Raw genomic sequence first — 20,272 nt, 5'->3', positions numbered from 1 at the left:
CTAAATCTCCAACCCCTCTCCCTGCCCCCACACTGTCTTATGCAGAGCCAATGCTTCACAACCATTCAGCAGATGGAATATATCCCAGGTTAGACCCTTGAGACCTCCTCAGGATGCATGATCTGACCTAAGGGAGCCTCGGATCTGAAAGGGGCCACAAAAAGACTCTGAACAAAGTGATGGTTTTAGGATGAAATACTTGTGAGAGCATGGGAGGAGGAGGTCCTGGCTGACGTGTGAAGCACCTTCCTCTGCATTTGAAACCCTCCATCTTGGAGGGATGCCCAGTAGGCCACAGGATGAGAGAAAGGTGAGGAGCAACACGGATGTTGAAGGGAAGTGAGACCTTTCATCCCCAGGGAAAGAGTCAAGCTCAGGAAGCGAACTACAGGAGCCCAGACACTGACCTTGTACAGGATCACACAGACAGACAGACAGACAGACAGACAGACAGACACACACACACACACACACACACACACACACACACACACGTGCCCCAAGCATAAATAAGCTGTAAGGGTTTCTGAGAGAAACTCATGGACACACTGAGCAGCCTGGAAAAGGCCCAGACCACCTGAGCAGCCTGAGACACACAGCAGGCCAGGGCGGACACCTCAGGCTGTAAGACTTCCCAGAAGTCAGACTTCCTGAGGAGAGCTGCCAAGTCAGCCTCTTCCTTCACTCCCATGAGTTTCTGAGACCATTCATCCTCCACACAGTGTGAGCCCCACCATCCAATGTGGTCAGGGGCCTTGGTGCTACACTAACATCTGTCTAGTTCTCCTTTTCTTTGTAAAACAAAATCGGCACAACAACGCCTAGCAGACTTGCTGAGACGTGCCAGGGCTCATGGGAGACGAGGAGAAGGCTCTCTGGTGGAAGTACACGCCTCCCCTCCCCCATCCCAAGATGTCGTACACATCAAAACACTTTGGACCGGCAGATTCCTGGATGTAGAAAAGAAACAGCACAAGTGGCCTTCTGCTAAAATTCCAGGCTGTCTCAGTCAGGTGCCTACTGCGGTGAGAGAGCACCAGGACCCACAGCAGCTCAGGGAAGAAAAGAGTTCTCTCTGCTCTGGCCTCCACGTCTGTCTTCAAAGGATCAGAGGCAGGAGCTCAAGCCTGGCAGGAACCTGGAGGCGGGAGCTGGTGCGGAGGCCATGGAGGAGGGCTGCCTACTCTTCTGTGTCTCATGACTTGCTCAGATTTCTTATGATCCACAACTACCTACCCAGGGGTGGCACTGCCCACAGTGGGCTGGTCCAGCCCACATCAGTCACCAGTCAACAAAATGACCTACAGACTGGCCTCCAGGCCAATCGTATGGTGGCATTTTCTCAGCTAAGATTCCCTCTCCCCAGATGACCCTACCTCGTGTCGAGCTGGCATGAAGCTCCACAGCACAAATCTCGGGCATTATCAGTGCGCCCTGCGAAGTGCGAGTAAAACGAATATTGTCCATCACTGATAACATTCCACCTAATATACCAATGAAGTCCGCACAGCACATCTCTGAGGTCACCCGTGGTGGCATCGGCAACAGAATGGCATCACCTAATTGTGGTGTCCATTAAATTAGGTTCTGTCCCAACAGCTAGAATATGCACAAAGTCTTCAGGGAAGACAGACATAATGAAAATGAAAAGATACTCTTTCAAGTACAACTGATTACTTTAGACTGAAGAACTACTGTGTCCGCAGACTGTATCGAGAAAGGAAGAATCAGGGAACATCAGAAGGAACCTCCTGAGTGAGAAAGAGGAGGTGGGGGGGGACTTCAGGAGAGGGGCATCAGAGGGAGGGAGTTCAGTAGAGGGGGTGGGGGTGCTTCAGGAGAGGGGGACATCAGAGGGGGGGAGTTCAGGAGAGGGGGCATCAGAGGGGGAAGTCCAGGAGAGGGGGCATCAGAGGGGGGAAGTTCAGGAGAGGGGGCATCAGAGGGGGAAGGTCCAGGAGAGGGGGCCAGGCGCGAGTGCTAAGGTGGGGTGTGCACGCTGCTTCCACGGTGAAAGGACAGCCCAGTGGGATGAGAGCCATGTGGGAAGAGAGGAGAAAGGAGGCAGAGTAACCACCGATCTGCAGGAGCAGCGCGCAATGAGTTCACCAGCTGTGGAAAACAGCCACATCCTAGATAATCACATCAATCAGCCTCCGGAATGGTGGTTGGACTGTCGTGAAATCTGGTGTATCTGCGTAGAGCTGGACTTAGGGAAAGGACTGGGGTCACTTAGACTTCGCTAAGCCGTCTCAACCACAAGCTTCCTCTTTTCTCAATAGTTTGGCTGTGACTATCGCTTCTCTTTGAACATGTTCTGAACACCCCCAGTGCACCCACTCTGGAAAACTGCTAGCATTATTTAATTGCACCTACATTCTCAAAAGAAAAGCACTAGGATTCATTATCAGACCTCATCGTGTTCGCTAATTTACCCACTGAGTCTATCCTTTAAATGCCTTTGCTGGTTCTGTAGGAAGAAGGAAAGGCATCCATCTTTGAGGAGATGGATACCTCTCCCTTTCTGCCTGTTAAAAACACCAGAAAGACATGCAAAAAATGAAACCTGGTTTAGCAGGGTGGAGCGAAGGACCAAATGGATGTCACAGAACTGCCTGTCAGTTTCTGAGCAGGTTCTTAGGGTCAGATTCTGAAGCAGGGACTTAGATTTTCTAAGTAAAATTAGGAGAGCAGACGGCAAACAGATACCAGGAAATAAAGCCCAAGCTGCCTATCTGGATCCTGGCAGTCTGATGACCCCACCAAACTAACTCTCTGATCACCTCACTGGCCATCTAACAAGGCAGGCTCCCACTGCCCAGCCCAGCAACTCAGCCCACACGGTTCCTTCTCATCCAGCCTCTCATTCCTTTCCCAGTCAGTGTCAAACCAGTCTGCTGAGATCGTCAGCTAATAAAGCACCTGGCTCGGTAAGATTTGTAGGAAAGATGTTGATGTTTTTAAAATTAAGAATGTAGCATGTGAATGCACGCGCGCGCACACACACACACACACACACACACACACACACACACACACGAGCAGCCATGAATGAGACACTGAATCCTGGGAGGAGAAGGGAAAGCACAGGCATGAGTCACCCACAGACACTGCTAACCCTGTGCGCTGTTTACTGAGCATTGGCTTGCAGCTCCTGAGTGAGCACTGACGGACGGACGGACGGACGCTCTGCTCCCTGGACTTACAGGGTGACTCCCAGTCAGCAAGCACAGGGCAAGTGTTACGTGTGGAACTCACACAAGCCTCTTTAAAGTTATAAATATGACCAAGTGGGTCTTGCCTTTGTTAAAAGTGTATTAGAATTCATTAAGCTGATGTCAGGAATCATAAATCTAGTACTTAATCAGGAATAATGGTCTGCCAGGAAAAGTGGGAAAAGCCATCCCTCTAGCACACACAGTGCCTTGCTGCCCACAGGGGCTGAGAGAACCCACCCTCTGAGAGGGTCACGCGCTGTCACTGTGAGCTCATCTCGGGAAGCCCTTCTCACATTTGCTCTTGACTCTTCTGCTTAATAACTCTTACTGATGGAGTCAGCTCACTCAAAAAGACCCATATTTACTGTCACCATGTCTCTGAGAATGGTGTAAGGGAACGTGGCTAAGTATACAAAGTAAAGGGCAAGAAGACATGGGATTGTCAACAGCCAGGGCAGCCTGAGAGACAGGCATGTGCCTCACTCAGTCAGAACAGTTTATGGCACCCTCCATTAAAGCTGAGCTGCCCCCCCCCCCCCGCGTGCTTTTAGGAGACAACACCATGCTGCATGCAGCTTCTTAAAGTCCTGCAATTACACCTCAATGTGTGTCTGGGTGGGACCCACAGCAGACCCAGCCCTTAGAAACCTCCAGTCCCTCTCCTCTTCTCTGGCTCTGACATTTCAAGACTGGGCCAGGGAGGGCCGTCAGGCCTCCCTTTGCCTGTAGTGTACTTCAAGTTTTCAACAAGATCTGGTCATAAAAGGCCATTTCCCTGCACAGTGCCCTCCCCTCCAGCAACGTGTCATCCTCCAGCTTTCTTTTCCAGCAGAGTAGAGCATGCACCGGGAAGGGGTGACATCATCTGGAGATGCCACTCCCAGCAGCTCCTCAGCTGACCTTGATGGGCAGACCTGGCCTTCAGAATCCAGGAGAGCTTGTGGGAGTTCATTATACTATTCCCAAGGACACAGAAATACTCATACATGTTCACTTCTCAGTGGAGGACTAAAGCCCACAGGGCAACAGCCAGAGGACCACGGAGCTGCTAGCAATACATGCTGGTGTGTGTCACAGAGAACATCTGTGCGATGCAGCAGGCCGCCGCAGAGGCCGGATGGTGAAGTTAGATCTGCCCACTTTGCAGTACAGCAGGGTGAAGAGAGGATTCCATGGGACTCCCTCCCCTGCCATCCAGTCAGTTCCCACAACTAAAAGAGGGTAAGAACACCAGCACATGGCTGAGGTGCTGTGAGGGCGGAAGTTAGGTCTTATGTTTTAATTACTATGCTTAAGAGATCTATAAAACAGGAACCTCTAGCCTGTTAACCCAACAGCACAAAGACAGACAATTTCCTCAAATGCTGGGGGCTGTTGTTCATGTAAGATAACAAGCCAGCATTTGCTTGCTTCTGTAAACAAGCTTGGTTGTCCCCGCTACACCAGCCGGGCTTGATCACATGCAGGCAGGAGGGACACAGGCAGGAAGCACCTCACAAAACACGCTTGCCTCCGATTGGATGCAGGCGAGAAATAAGCAGCCTTGTGGGCTTCGTCTTTTTAAGCCCCTGGCTAATGTACTTCCATGCCACACTCTGAGAATCTGGGTATGGGCTGGTCAGTGTCCATCGTTCTGGCCAGAATTTAATAAAGCTTGGCTCAAAACTGTGGTAGTGATCTTCTCGACGGGTGGGGTTAACATACTACAGAGGAGGAGAGTTGGTGTAAAGCACCTGACTCTCAGAGGCCCTTCCACCACAGCAGCCCCACCCCCCAGCTGCACGCCCACCTCACACCTCACACTTCACACTTCACACCTCACACCCTCCTGCTCCCACTTTCTCCACCCGCTCATCCGCTCATCCGTCTGGCCACAGTAACTTACAGAATGTGACCTTGACCTTAACACCACTGACCCGCCCGCCGCCCGCTGCCCGCCAGGCCCGCGCCGGCATGCACTTCCAGGGAACAGACCCAGAGGCTGAGTCAGCCTCCCCAGCTTTCCTCCATTTCCCATCCAAAGGCTGAGTTTTCGCCGGGGCCCGGACCAGTTTGATGCAAAACCCACGGTGGGAACAGGCAGTACAGAGAGTACATCATCGCACGCTGAGTGTCGGAACCTGCACCGTAGCAGTGAGCGTGCGTGCAGGGGAAGCCCAGCCACCTCTCACACGGAGAGACAGAGTCGGCTCTAATAAGAGCTGCACTGGACAAGAACCTTCCTCCAGGGTAATGGAATGCCACCACTAATGAGGAACCATGATTAGGAATCCAACCAGCCCCTCCCCTCAGCCCCCAGGATAAAAGAATACAGGACACCATATAACAGTCCAGTGAGAAGCTGGGGACAGCCAGAGAACAAGAACGGCCTCTCCCCCTTCCATCTCACTGGGGTTTTATATAACGTTGTACTGTGAACTCTCAGAGTTTGCTTAGATTAAAAAAAAAAAAAAAAAATCAGGTAGAATTGTGCAGTTAAAACAGAAAAGCCAGTAGTGAAAATGCGGTTTAAAAAATTACAGCCAGACTAAACTTTCAAACTACTGATAATTTTATTTTCTTTTAAATTTGTATAGATACTTTACATTTCCATGTGGTTATTAAAAAAATCGGTGAGCTTAATAAGTATTTCATATCCTCAAAGAAAAGGTTATTGTTAATATTTATGTTGAGCTTCCCAGTTCCCTGAGCACTGTCTCAGGCCTCGGGTGAGCCGACTGGACAGGTGGGCGCATCATCTCTGCTAGGGAAGGAGAAGCTGGGGAAGTTAAGTGTCTCCCCCACAGTCTCACAGACAGAAAGGAGTCAGGGCGTGAACCCGGGTCTCCTAAGGGCAAGGCAGGTCTGACCTCCCTGGGACTTACCTTCCAACTCTTCCTTCTCATAGTGAATGTTGAGGATTGTGCTGGTCCCACCCTGATCCACTACAGCTTCTTCATCTGCTCTCTGTTTAAAAACAGATATGCAAATAGTCACAAAAATATACAGATATTCATTCATTCAAATACTTCAAACCACGTGTAAACTAAGATGCTCTGAGATACCCAGAGAGAAATCCGGTGGCTTGCATATATTCTTAGTTGGAACCACATAATAACCTTGAGGTGCAAACATGCCAGCCAGCCATCCTCTGTCCTGTTTTGTGAGTAGCCAGACATAAAGCACATTAAATAACCGTACCCAAGGTCACAGAGGTCAGCCTTATCACAGAGAAGATAAGGCTGAGCCGATCCTGTCCTTTCAACCGACCTCAACTACACACCTGCAGCCACACACCTGCAGAGTCATTTGGAACTTGGTGAACACCAGCAGGCACTTGCCTTGAGAGGTGACTGCCCCTCACTTCCGAACTAACCCAGCTCCCAACTTTTATGTCCTAACAGCATACTACAATTCCAGTTAGTAGTGATGTATCTACAGGGTGTGTGTATGGGGTGTGTATACTCTTGCAAAGTTCAGTTTCCAGCTCCAGGAGATCTGATGCCCTCTTCTGGCCTCCTTGGGCAACTGCACTCACTCAGGCATACCCACACACATATACAAAGCAGAAGAAAAAAAAAAACAAAAACAAAAAAAAAAAACCCACAAGAAACAACCCGGGTGTGGTATTGCAGGCTTTTAATGTCAGCACTCAGGAGGCAGAAGCCAACCTGGTCTACAGGACAAGCTCCAAGTCAGCCCGTGCTGCACTGTAAGGCCCTGTTGCAAAATTAAAAGAAAACAAATCTTTTAAAAAGATTATAGCGCTGTTCTCAGCACATGTTCATACTATGTGTGCTTAGTAAGACTTCCTTAAAAGAATGGCTGTAATGTCAGACCCTCCCACCTCACCGGACCAGCGTTACCAAGACAAAGTGTGCTTCACTGGTGATCAGACACAGCTCTCCTGTCCTGTGTGCAGCTCGGCCAGGCTCCTGTCCCCAGGGATTCGGGCACATCCTCACCCCCAAATGGCCTTGCTTACCGTCAGGTCCTCACCCTCCCTCCAGGTATGGCTCAGATCCCCAGCTCCCTCACTTCACCCTGTTCCTCTATGCCCCCAAACACTATGCTGAAAGCAGACAATCTGTCTCCACAATGAAAGGATATTTTTAATGAGGTGAACTTAAATAATTTTTTTAGAGAAAGAGAATGTCAAATGTCAGTTAGAGTAATTAATTTGATGATTTACTTTCATAGATATTTAAAAATATATATTATTACCACAATGAAAAATGTCTCCAAGATAAAATATTAAGTTTGAAGAGCAAAGCCGAAGAGAAAGTGATTTGCTACACTTTGTCAAAGAAAAGGAGACGGAGCATAAATGCTGGATTATACTTTGGAATAAAGTGTCTACAGAGATGGCTCAGTGAGAGATTCGATTCCCAGCATCCACGTGGCAGCTCACAACCATCTATAACTCCAGGTCCAGGGACTATAGCGCCCACTTCTGGCCTCCACAGGCACTGCATGCATATGGTGCACAGTCATATATGCAGGCAAAACACCCGTCCTTACACATTTGTAAAAACATAAATAAAATATTTTTAAAAGAAAGAATAAGTTACAAGAGCTTGTTTTTTAAAGCTACTTACAGGGAACAGAAAAAAATAAGACAGAAGACACAGGGGCAGAAGGCAGACGTCTTTGAATATCTTATTTTATAAATATTTTATAGATGTTCCAATCAGGGATGGAGAGATGGCTCAGTGGTTAAGAATGCACTGCTCCTGCAGAGGACCCAGGTTCAGGTCCCAGCAATCATCTTACATGGCTTAAAATTACAGTAAGTCCAGCTCCAGGGAGCAGCACCCTCTACTGGCCCCACAGGAGTCCATATACACACACACAGACACACAGACACACACACACACACACAGAGATACACAGATACACATAAATTAAATCTTTTTTAAAAAAGGAATTCTAAAATAAAAAGCAAAACCGAGACAGATGTGCATTTGGTGGTGTGCCGATTTCAGAACAATCTATTCTGAGTAACACAGTGCACGGGAACGAGCTGGGGGACGGGCTCCAGACGGTTCCGGTGAAGCGGGACACAGAGGGGAAACCAGGACAAAGTGTCCAAGCATCCGCAGTCAGAGCAGCAAGCATCCTAGACTGTCCTTTCTCTTTTGGTTTTTGAGGAGTCTCACCCTGTAGCTCAGGCTGGTCTAGAACTTGCTCTGCAGCCCAGGCTGGCCTCTCAGTGCATGGGGATTAATGTGAGCTGTTGAGTCTAGCCTTCACTCACACCATCGGTTGTAGTCCTGGTGTTGGGTATCTAAGTGCACTGTGTGCTACAACCGTATCCAAATGGGAAACGACAGAACTCTCGGCTCTGCTGGGGAAAAGCAATGTCTGCAGCCACAGTGGAAGACTGCTTCTTACAAAAGCATGTTCTTATTTTGTAATATATCGTTTGGTATTTACCACTAAAACTGAAACTTAAATCCACACAAAATCCTGAACATAGATGTTCACAGAAATTCAACTCTTAACTGCTGAATACTTAAAAGCCACCAAGATGTCCCTCTAGATGAACACACAAACTGTAATCTCAAAACTCAGGAAGCTGAGACAGAAGGATCACTAGTTCTAGGTAATTTATTTTAAAAAAAAAAAAAAAAGATAGAAAAAGAGAAAAAAGAAAAGACTATTCTGTGTACTGAATTATCCCAGTCCTGTGACATTCAGGAAAAGACAAAACTATGGAGACTTAAAACAGAAGATTCCTCCCCAGGGGCTGGGGAGGGGCTTACAGTCCAGTGCAGAGGAATTTAGGGCAGGGTACAACACTAAGACCCCACCCTAACGTAAGCTACGGACAGAGCCATAGCATGAAAGCTGCTGGGGGGAGGGGCTACAAGGGAATTTCCTGACCTTCCCCTATAGTACTGTGAAAATAACGCTGTTACAAAGTCTCTAAAAATCACTATAAATGTTACCTATGGAAGAGAGGCAAATATGAACGCTGATGAGGACCTGCAGCAGGAGAGAGAGAGCGCCAGTCTCACCCATGATGTGCTGGCGCTGTCCCCTTCACGCCACGCAGAAGTTGCAGAGGCCTCTACAACACACCTTAGAGACACACTGAAGTATTTTCAGATAAAACTCACACTGTAATCACAAATGAGGCAGACAGACAGCTGTGAGTTCAAGGCCAGCCTGGGCTCTATAGTGAGTACTGGGCCAAGAAGTGTACACAAAAAGACCCTGGAGAGGGGTAGGGAGGAGGAGGGGGAAAAAAGCCTGGTTTGACGTATGCAGTATTATTATTTTACCACACTCAAAGTCCTCAGGTAACCTCCACACCTCCCTCAGCCCCGCCAATGAGCCATCTCTCCACCAGACAAGGAGCCATTTTTAAGTGAAAATAAAAACAAAATCAAAACAAACACACCTGTTATGTTTACCTAGCCTATCTGTCCATGAGTTCCTTTCTTCTTTCTGTTTTTTAAGACAGGATCTCAGCGTGCAGCCCTGACTGGCCTAGAATTCAGAAATCCAACTGCCTCTGCACTACCACACCCAGCATAGACCATGAGCTTCTAACAGCTGGAAGCATGCATTTGTCTTGCGGTGTAGGCACAGTAGCCTACACTGCCCGCAGCATGCACCCCTACAAACAGCATGCACTCCTCTAAGCAGTGTGCACCCTTGTAAGCAGCGTGGAAAGTGAAGGGAAACATAGAGAAGACAATATGGTGTGTGTGTTCACTGTAGATGCCAAGTCATTGATACATGATGATTCATTATGCAAATATCTCTCCTTTGATATATATTTGAAATGTTCCCCAACTTTCAAGCACATGCCAAGCTTGTTTGAAACTGTTAAACTGAAAAGGAAATCTCAGACCTCTTGGTCCATGCTTGCAGTGGGTGCCACAAAGGTTGGCTCCATTTGCCTCTGCAACCATCACTATCACTGGAAGCAAGATTTACCAACTTGAAATCTGTGACCCTCTAGGATACCGATGGACGTGCACCACTGGAGTGGGGAGATGGCTGTATGTGCATTTGGTGGTGTGGGGGCAGTTCATGGCTTTTACCAGATTCTCAGAGGAGCTTGTGGCTCAGGAGAGATTCCTCACGAGGAGCACATTAAGCAAGCTTAGGGGATGGGAGTGAGGGGCAAGAATAGTGAGTTAGAGAGAGAGCCTCCTTATAAGTGCGCCTCCTTCCCACAATCCCTCCTAGTGGCTCACTGATAATGCTACCTGCTAGACATGGGGCGGAGGGTCCCAGGGACCAGGTAAGAAGAACTGAGGTGTGTTCACATTACAGCACTAAGATGGTGTGGCTGGAGGCGGCTCGGCCACTAGGAGCACTGATGTTCTTGTAGAAGCAAAATCTGGTTCCCAGCACTCGTGCCAGACAGCTACCACAACCACCACTAACTCCAGCTCGAGGGGACCCGACGCCTTCTGCTGGTGTTCACAGGTGCATGCACACACACACACACACACACACACACACACACACACACACTCACAAGTGAAAGTGAACCTTTTTCATTAAATCATTGGCATTACATAGCGGGTATTGAGAGATAAAGCACTGTTGTAAGCCTTAAAAACTGGTCTTCTCCAGGGAAGACCCCACCAACTAGTTATCCAATTCCATGTGCCCTGGGAGAATATACATACAGGTAACAAGTGGACTGAGTAGGTTGTATGTGTGTATTTAGGAGTGTGTGTACACGAATGTGTACATATGTGTTTGTATGTCTGTGTGTGTGCATGCATGTATGTACACATATGTGGTGTATGTGTGCATGTGTATGTCTGTGTATCTGTGTATATATGCATATATCTCTGTGTGCACATGTGTGTACATGTATGAGTGTGCATGTGTGTGCATGTGTACATGTGTGCATGTGTGCATGTGTGTATGTGTGTGCATGTGTGTGAGTCTATCTGCATGTGTGTGTTGTATGTGTATGGTGTGTGTATGAATATGTGAATGTGTGTATCCATGTGTGTGTATGTGTGCATGGCTATGCAAGTGTGTGTATGTGCGAGCAAAGGAAAAGAGGCCATGAATTTGAGAGAGACAGAGAGCATTGGGGAGCATGGGAGGTACTGCAGGGAGGGAAAGAAAGGAGAGATGATATAATTATATTATAATTTCAAAAAATAAAAAATTATTAAAGACAATGAATGAAGCTGGAGATAGTATCATCTTTAACACCAGAACTCAGGAGGCAAGTGGATCTCTGAGTTCAAGATCAATTTGGAGCCGGGCAGTGGTGGCGCACGCCTTTAATCCCAGCACTTGGGAGGCAGAGGCAGGCGGATTTCTGAGTTCGAGGCCAGCCTGGTCTACAGAGTGAGTTCCAGGACAGCCAGGGCTACACAGAGAAACCCTGTCTCGAAAACAACAACGACAACAACAACAAAAAAAGATCAATTTGGTTTTTATATACTGAGTAGTCAGGACTACACAGTGAGACCCTTTCTCAACAAAAAATAATTAATTAACTATTAAATTAATTAAATTAAATTAAAAATTAATTTAAAATTAAAAATTAATTTAAAAAAAAAAAAGAATGAGTCAGATCTGAATGGTAATCAAAGTCTTACTTCCAGGAATGACCAAATTAAAAGACAGGAACAGGACTGGATCTTACATAATGTTCCCAACTTCAGGACACAGCCCAGAAGCGGCAGGGAATGAAAGTCATAGGCAGAAGCCATGAGTAGAGCCCTGTGGTCTCATCTGGACTTGTGGAGATGGACCTGCCCAAATGAACCCCATTACCCTTCCAAACTTTATCTCAAACATGCCTTTCACTCCCCACCACACCCTGTGATCGAATGCTTTCAGCTGCGGTGTACCCTCCCATCCTACCCAGCCTTCACTGCCTGCCAGAACAAGACAGCATCACAGTCTTTCTTGAGCACAGATGCATTCTACCATCTTAAAAATCAGCAATACAGAGACGAGCTCTCTGCAGGGTGCCCCTCAGCCCTACCTCAGGGGTTCCCCATTGGTTGGCAAAAGAAGTTGGTACAACTAGAATTAGGGAGTGATTTTAAGGGAACACATACTTATGCCTCCATTTTTGCTGAAGCTATTACCCAACCTAATCTCCAACATGTTCTTAAATCAGGGCTAAGAGCTCACAAGAGCTGAGAAGAGCAGGAAGGCTCAAGTTTTATTATTAATTATGTATTAATACTGCTCAATGCAAACAACCTGGTCATTTTTGAGAGCTCCAGAAATCTGAGTACAGATTCATGCCCATGGTGAGAACAGCCTGAGACTCCTCACACTGTCCTCTCAGGCAGTCAGTGCTCAGAGCCTTACACACCCAAGCCCCTGCTGCTCTGCGGCCCTCTGGTTGTTCTCCGTCTGCCTCTTTACCCAGCACAACACCTGCTTCCTGGCCACCGAGTCTGGCCCAGATTTCTACTTCTCTCTCATTTTGGCTTGGAACAAACAAATCCAAAGACAACGTCTCTTTGGCAACTCAAGAGCTATGCAGTTCTCAAGCGTGAACTTTTGCAGACAGTGCGCTGTCATAAGGTCGGAAGGCTGGACCTGCCCGACTGCCTTCCATGACTTCCTGGATGCCTACAAATATGCCAACAACAAGGAAACGTGGTCCACAAGCCTTGCAGCAGGAGTCCCACTCTCCCGTCTGCAGGGAAATGAGACTGCACAGTGGCTCTGTGGTTCTCTCCTGGAACCCCACTTGGAGTGACCCCTGTTTAGTATAGACTTGGAGAACGATGACCCCTGGAGAGGCGCACATCTAAGCTGCAGTGACAACGGGGTTTGTGACTTTACCCTGCAGAAAAGAATTGAGAGCACAGCTAAAGTGGATCATGTCACTGATCTGCTGATCATCCAGTAAGACTGTTGAGAATCTGTAAACTGCAGAGCAATCGCATGTAATTAAAAGCATTATAAAGCCAGTCATGTTAGCACACACTTGTAATCCAGCACTTGAGAAACTGAAGCAGCAAGATTACCAGTTCAAGACCAGCCTGGTCTACAGTAAATTCTAGGCTAGCCTGGGCTACAAAGGAAGATCCTTTCTTTAGATCTTGCCAAGGACTTGAGTTCAGTTTTCCACACCCATGTGGTGGCTCATAACCACCTGTAACTCCAGTTCCAGGGAATTCCATGCCGCCTTCTGGTCTTTTTGGTAACTGTACATACACGGAGCACCACATACATGCAAAGAAAACACTCATCCACAGAAGCAAGAGGCAGAAAAGCAAGGTTGGAGAGGAAGATTTAAGGGGAAAACCAGAGCCTGAAAGACGTGATTTCTGGCTCTGAAGCAGGAACTACAAGCCCCACGAGTGCTGCAGGGCTTCGTCTAACAAGACAGGAGACAGCAACACAGAGTCTGTGTGACTCCCTAACTACCACCCCCTTCCTACCTTATGGGAAATGGTCAGAGGCTCCGTTACCTAAGGCGCAGGCAGCTGTAACCTAGCAGCGGGTTTAGAATCAAGGAGACTGTTTCTCTTTGTGTTGACGACCATGGCTGCTCTGCCAAGGCAAACAGCACTGAGTTGATTACCTGAAGCACTGAAGGAAGCAAATGAGCAGCCTCAGCTGCCCGGTTCGATGTCCAAGGCTCTGCTCAGCGAGTCAGCCCACAGCCCTCCCACAGCCCTCCCACAGAGCTCCCCAGCAGAGCTGGCGAGGCCCAGAGGAGGGTGGCCGCAGGTTCTCACACCCCGCATGTGCTGGGAGGGCGAAGGGGTGCGGACTGTACTGCAATGGGGGGAGGGGACAAACTTCCATCTGGAACTGGAGGTTTTGTTCAGTAGCATTCAGCAAAGACTCATCACCTGCTTACCATAAACTGCCCTGGACCTTCAGGAATGGGTAGGCTCTCAATGGAGCCAACCATTCATTTGCTCGGCAAATATGTGCTGCACTCCCGGGGCAAAGCCACTGGACACCAGAAACCAACCTCAGGAACTCCTGTCCTGGAAGTTTGTTCCAGGCCCACCATAAGACACAGGTGTGAGGTTGGTCGTCCGCTGGACTCCTCAGTCACCTCCCACACACCACACACCACACACCACACACTCCCCCTTTGCTTGTTGTGTAGCAGTAGACTCCCACAGCCCAGGCTGGCTGGGAACTCTATGTAGTCAAGATTAACTGTGAACTTGCTTTACATTTATCTATGTGTGTGAGTGTTTTGCCTGCTTGTGTGTGAGAGAGACACATGGATGTGTGGTTTTCAGAGGCCCTGGGTGAAGTTGTGAGCCACCATGTGGGTGCTGAGGAATGAACTTGGGTGTTCTGCAAGAGCAACCAGTGTTCTTTACTGCCGATCCATCTTTCGTAGGTATTACAACACCATGGGTTCCTTTGTGTATGGGTCTGTGTCTGTGTGTGTGAGGGGTGAATGAGAATATGTGGGCATGTGCTTGCCGTGATAGACCTGTGGAGGTCCGAGGACAGCTTTGTGGAGTCTTTTCCTTCTTTCCACCTTCATGTGGGTCCCATGGTCCAGACTCCAGTGGTCAGGCTTGTACAGAAGTGTCCACCTCCCCTGACCTTGAACTGCTCATCCGCAGGCTTCTATCTTCCCAGGGTGGGATCTCAGTCATTTACTCCTACGCTCAGCTCCAGGGTTTGGGTTTGGTTTTCTGAAGATTTCTGCTGTGTGCCAGGGCTGGTGCATATAAAAACCAGGCTTCTCTGCTTCCCTCGTACTGCTTCCTCTCTCCCTGGTCGGTCCAGCGAGGCCCAGCGATACCTTACTCAGATCCTAAGGTGTCCCCCCTCCTGGGCTTCTTTCCCTTCCAGCACTTCCCTCTGGGCAGTTCTGCACCTGCTGACCAGGAGAACGATGAGGCTGGAAGACTGTGCAGCCCAGAGTAGGGGCGTCCCTGAAGATGTCTTCTTGCCTGCCTCCATTAGTGCCCTCCCTTTAAAGAGCCCATCAGCTCCTGAAATTTCAGCAACACCTCCCAAGAGTTTGCAAAGTGAATGATGCAGACCTCATTAACTCAGCCTCTGGGCTGCCCCTCACTCCATTTGTAGGCTTTCCCAAGCTCCTCTCGGGGCTCACTCAGGGCCAGGCACTCTAATGAGAGGTTACAGCTGTGGGGTGCACGGTGTCTGAGGATGCAGCCTTCGGAGAGAGGCAGCTCTGCCCTCCTAGAAGTCTACATTTCAGCTCACTACATTTCAGTTTCTTCATCAAAAAAGTAGGAACAGAAATGGTGCGTAATTCTCAGAGCTACAGAAAAGGTGGGCTGGGATATGAGACTGGGAGTAGATCAGGCACAGAGTGAGGCCGGGCTCAACCCTCAGCATTGTAACTAAAGAAGAGAAGGTGACCTTGGGATGGACGGAAAGGGCCCAGCATGGTGCCTGGCACACGGAAAGCAGGCAGTGCCAGCAAATAAAGGGGAGCCTGGGCGAACGCAGAAAGGAGACTGTGTGGTCCACAGGGGTGAAGACGCAAGGACCCGGGGCAGGCGGTGCCAACAGGGAGCCTGGATGTCCAACTCTGGTAGGGCTACAGGGAGCCTGCCTGGAAGGTCAGAAAGGAATTTCCTCACTGGAGGTGGGGGGAGATCCCGGGCTCACTAACCCGAGTAAAGATACAGTATGTGTATATATGGTACCCTGACCGCCCGCAAATCCTTTGGTGCACATCCTACCCAGTAGACAAGAGCTCCTAAAGGAGAGGCCCTCTGCCTCGGGCACACGAGACGCTCATTTCCAGCAGCCGAGCACTGGCTGGACACCAGGCAGAGTTACACAGGACCATCTGCCTCTTCCCTGGCTCCTGAAGCTTCCAGCTACGGAGACCAACAGGACATCAATACCAGTACACTCACACACAAGTGCTGGGAAGGAAAGAAGCAAAGAGAATCCTACGGACAGATGTCTCTGACTCAGGGGTGGAGGTCAGGAGACACAAGTGAGTCACGAGGAGGAGGAGTGTCCTAGAAAGAGAACAAATCCTGAGCTGTGAAGGAGCTTGCCATACCAAAGAAAGGCAAAGCCAGCCGGAGCTGGAGGGCGTGGTCAGAGAGGGGAGGAGTCTAGGGAGACTGGGCGAAGCCTTGGTGTGTCAAACCTTGGTAAGTCATGGTAGAGTTTGGATTTTATTCTAAATTTCTCAAGAGGCCATTGACAGCTTTTGAGATAAGATATGACAAGATGTGGCTTGCATTTCTAAACCCCTCTGACTGCCGGATGGAGGGCAGCTGTGAACAGATGTCAGAAGGTCTGGGTTGGAGCCCACCCCAGGAAAACAGTCAGGATGTGCAGCTGTGGTGTCTCAGACCTTTTGCTTCCAACAACATACATGGTCCACCTGCCCTGTAAGGTCCAGTCCCCCAGGCAAGCACAAGACGCTTGGTCACTAAGGTAACTATCCCCTTAAGCCCTTCCCATTTCCCCTCTCAGCCCTCATTCTCCTCCCTCCCTAAGTCTCAAGTTCCTGTATCTGACACCTGCCTTCACAGGTTCTATTCTGTCTCTTCTCTCTGCCCATTCTATCACCCACAATGGTGTCTTAGCTCACTAGAAAGAACATACTCACGATGTGCACAGACACAAAGGAATCAATTCTACAGGCGACTAACAGAACCCAAGTGTTTCTATGTACTTGATACAGCCTACACACACGCTGCATGTTATAGACAGATCTCCATACACACCCCAGCCCGATCAGGACCCCATCCTCTGTCTCTTGAGCCCTCTCTCCAGTCTCATCTCCCCACCCCCTTGCCAGTGACAGCTCTTGGTCCTCAGGTAAATTCCAGCTTCTTCAGCAGGGGCCACCCTGTCTCCCTGTGTTACAAACTCAGAACACACCTTACATTCCGCCACTGCTTCTGTGGCTGCACCACACTGTGCTTCCAGAACTTGCTCCACATCTGCCACAGGACGTCTGAACATCCTGCTCTGTTTCCAAGTTCTTCGACTTCCCCCTTCCTTCAGCTGATGTTCACTCTTCAGACTTTTGCCCAAATTTTCTTCTTAAGAAAACTGTCCCATGGTCTGAGTCATGCTCGCTCTCACAGGACTGTCTGGGATGCTGCCAAAGCACCTGAGTTTACAATGACACATTTCCTTTATGTGGATCTTTTTTTCTGAGACGGGGGTCTTACTGTGTAGTCTATGGTGACCTCAAACACACCATCCTCCTGCCTCGGGCTCCTAGCACTAGGTCTACAGTGTTTTGTGTGGCTGATTAAGGATGCTCACTTTGGGAAGCAGAGAAGCAGAATACTTATGTTAGCATAAAGACCTGAATCCAGACTCCAGTACCCGTGTCAAAGGCCAGCAAGGCAGGGCGGGGTGGGGACATCACCACAGGAAGATCCCAAGGGCTCACCGGCCAGCTGATGTTCAGTGTAAGAACATGTATGAATAATAAGGTGGTTACCAGATAGCAAACTGGATATCACGGGAGTGTACGCACACGAACTCATACACACACACACACACACCTGCATGCACACACAATCCTTACTTCAGGCTAGGGTACGGCTCAGTGGTGGAGCCATTGCCTAGCTAGTAGAAGGCAGTCTATCCCCAGAACCACCAAAGGCAAAACAAACAAACAAACAAACAAAAAAGCACCAATTCTCCTCCTTTTCTTCCAGCTGGAAGAGACAAGAGCATGGCCTATTTTTGCTCACCGTCTCCCAAACAGAGGTTGACTATAACACAGCATGTCATAAGATCAGATGTAGAAAGGTTTTCCAAAATCTTAGATCTATTTTTGTGACTGGCAGGCAAAGGCTATTTGCCGGGAAGAGGGGCAGGGAGTGTCATGCCCACTTCACCACACGAAGCAAGCTCCCCATGCCTCCTCCCAGAACCTACTCCTGATGTCAACATGGCATTTGCTTCCAAGACCTGCCACCCTTCCTGCCTCGGGACTAGTCTCTGTCTCGTTTCCCTTCCCTCCTTCAAACCCTCTTTGCAGGGCAGTAACCACACCTGATTGGGTGTCACGAGAAAGCCGGTGTGAGAATTCAGAAAGCTACTACTCACTGGATATCACACAATAAACTGTGTTTCACAGAGTCCTTACAACAGCCTTGTGAAGTAAACCGTACAGATATTTCCATTTTAATAGACGGGGAAACCGAGGTTCCAAGAGACAGGGAGCTTGCACAGATCGAGAAGCCTAGGAGAAGCAGATTGGAAACTGAACCCACAGACCCTTCACACTTAGTCCAATGCTTCCTAACATTAGCCGCCCCTGTAGTTCTAGTATCGACTACTTAAGGCTGGTGGCGTCGCTCTTGACACCTCACCGCTTCCCTGATCCATGTGCATCCCTACCCAGAACTTGTCAGCTGTCTAGGCAGCAGGGAGGGATCCACAAAGCCGGCCACATGCTCAGGGGCTGTTCCCAGCCTCCCGATCTTTGCAAGGTTTCCTCTGAGCCACTGAGGAACCATAGTCAAAACACAAAGACCCGCTCAAGGTCCCCGGATTCCCTCTCGTCCGTCCACCTACAGGATAACGAGGCAAGGCCAGAAGCCAGCGTCTGCCGCCAACGGGAACCCGCGGACAGAGGTCACTGCTCCGGGACACCGGGCAGCAGGCGACGCAGGGGATGCTGCAGTGCCCGCGGCTCCGGGCTCGGCCCAAGGTCACCCTCCCCGGCCACCCGGAGCGCCACCTGGCGTCCCACGCGGGCCTCCCCCATGCCCTCGGGGACACGCCTGGAACCCCGGCTGGGGCAGGAGCCGGGCGGTGGGCAGAGGACCGAGGCTGAGCCGGGGAGGAGCGGGAGGCGGGGCCCACCTGATAGCTGAGGACGCCGTCTGGCTCGTTGCTCCCGGCGGGCATGGCCGGGCGGAGCCTGGTCTCGCCGGTGGTTTCCAGGTTGAGCTGTAGCAGTCAGCGCCCTCTGGTCCTGTGTGAGCCGATCGCACGCGCGGCGACCCCTACCCAGGAACCAACGACCGGTCAACCATCAACCGGCGCCACCTTCATAGCCATCAGCCCGCGAGGCGCCCGCAGCAGCCAATCAGAGGGCACCCCGAGCAGCCAATCAGCGCGCGGAGCACGGGAGGACGCTGTCCGGCGGTACCCTGGGCTACCAGGAAGAAGGGAGGAGGGCGCCCGAGAGCCAACCCCTCCCTGGGCCCGTTGCCTTAGAAACCGCCTCCCTCCCTTAGGGGGCCTCTGGGCTCTGAGGTCCTTCCTACTGCTTGCTAGGAACTGAAAATCCCTGCCTCTGTTTGCAGCTGCACCTGACTCTTGGGAAAGTGTCGGGTTGGCTTATTCTGATTTTACTCCTCGGAAGATGGGTTTTCAGTTAAGAGAAAATTTCCCTCAGAAACAAAGATGGCAGGAGGAAGTAATGATGAGAAGAGAGAACCTTCTAAAATTACTTTTTAACCCTTGAGTTAGTGGCCAGATTGAAGAGCGTTAAAGAGCAGCAGACAGGAAACAGTCAAACAGGCTGAGACTCGTGTCTCCCAGAGTCTAAGATTGACAGCAGTGGGGGCTGAGCTGAGGATGAGTTCAACTTGTCCAAAAGGCATGCTGTAAGACAGATTGTTGTTTAACAGCAGAACTAACCGATCTGAGGCGAGGTTGGAAAGTGACTCCATTTGAGTTTAAAAGGAAACAGAGTAGCTTAATCATCCTTAGCTTGAGAGAAAGGGGCCTTTGTCTTCTATCTCCTGAGAGCGGAGGTGAGTCCACGTTATCCAGGGGAAAGGGATCGTTGCAATTATTCTCATCCTCTGCCAAACTGAAGAAAGAAGCATGATCCAGTGCATGTCAAACTTCAACCTTTATGGTGGTGCACCTCACCTAGCACTCAGGAGGCTGAGGCAGGATAGCAAGTTCAAGCCTGCCCTGGACTTCCTGGTTAGACCTTATCTCCCCCCCCCCAAAAAAAAATTTATTAATTCAACCTCCACATAATCAGTGCACACTGTAATCAGAACAGGAAACAAGATTGGGCCTTAATGTCCCTGAAAAGGAACTAAATTTCTGAAGCTGGGGAGATGGCTCTGTTTAAAGCGTTCTTACTATGTAAGTGTGAGGAGCTGAGTTCAATTTCCAGCACCCAGGAAACGCTGGGTCTGGAGGCAAAA

The 20,272-nt window shown here is 49.5% G+C and overlaps 1 protein-coding gene across 4 annotated transcripts in view; it reads right to left on the bottom strand.

Moving 5' to 3' along the window:
* The window catches only part of Slc4a8 (solute carrier family 4 member 8), a 65,642-nt gene extending 46,434 nt beyond the window's left edge, over positions 1–19,208 (bottom strand). Inside the window, exons 1-2 of one of the 4 annotated variants that reach the window (XM_076912114.1) lie at positions 18,966–19,208; positions 6,083–6,164 (exon numbers count right to left, since the gene is read on the bottom strand). In XM_076912114.1, coding sequence (XP_076768229.1) covers positions 6,083–6,164; positions 18,966–19,010 — 127 coding nt within the window. In that variant the 5' untranslated portion in view covers positions 19,011–19,208. Of the gene's footprint in view, positions 1–6,082; positions 6,165–13,597; positions 13,722–18,965 lie in introns of those variants that run through there. The other 3 variants (XM_076912113.1, XM_034516702.2, XM_076912112.1) reach the window with 3 other exon arrangements.
* Positions 19,209–20,272: the final 1,064 nt, after the last annotated feature.

This window comes from Arvicanthis niloticus, chromosome 13 (genome assembly GCF_011762505.2).
Source record: "Arvicanthis niloticus isolate mArvNil1 chromosome 13, mArvNil1.pat.X, whole genome shotgun sequence".
NCBI classification, from domain to species: domain Eukaryota; kingdom Metazoa; phylum Chordata; class Mammalia; order Rodentia; family Muridae; genus Arvicanthis; species Arvicanthis niloticus.
Note: the sequence above shows the minus strand (reverse complement) of the source record. Positions and strands in the feature narration are given on the sequence as shown.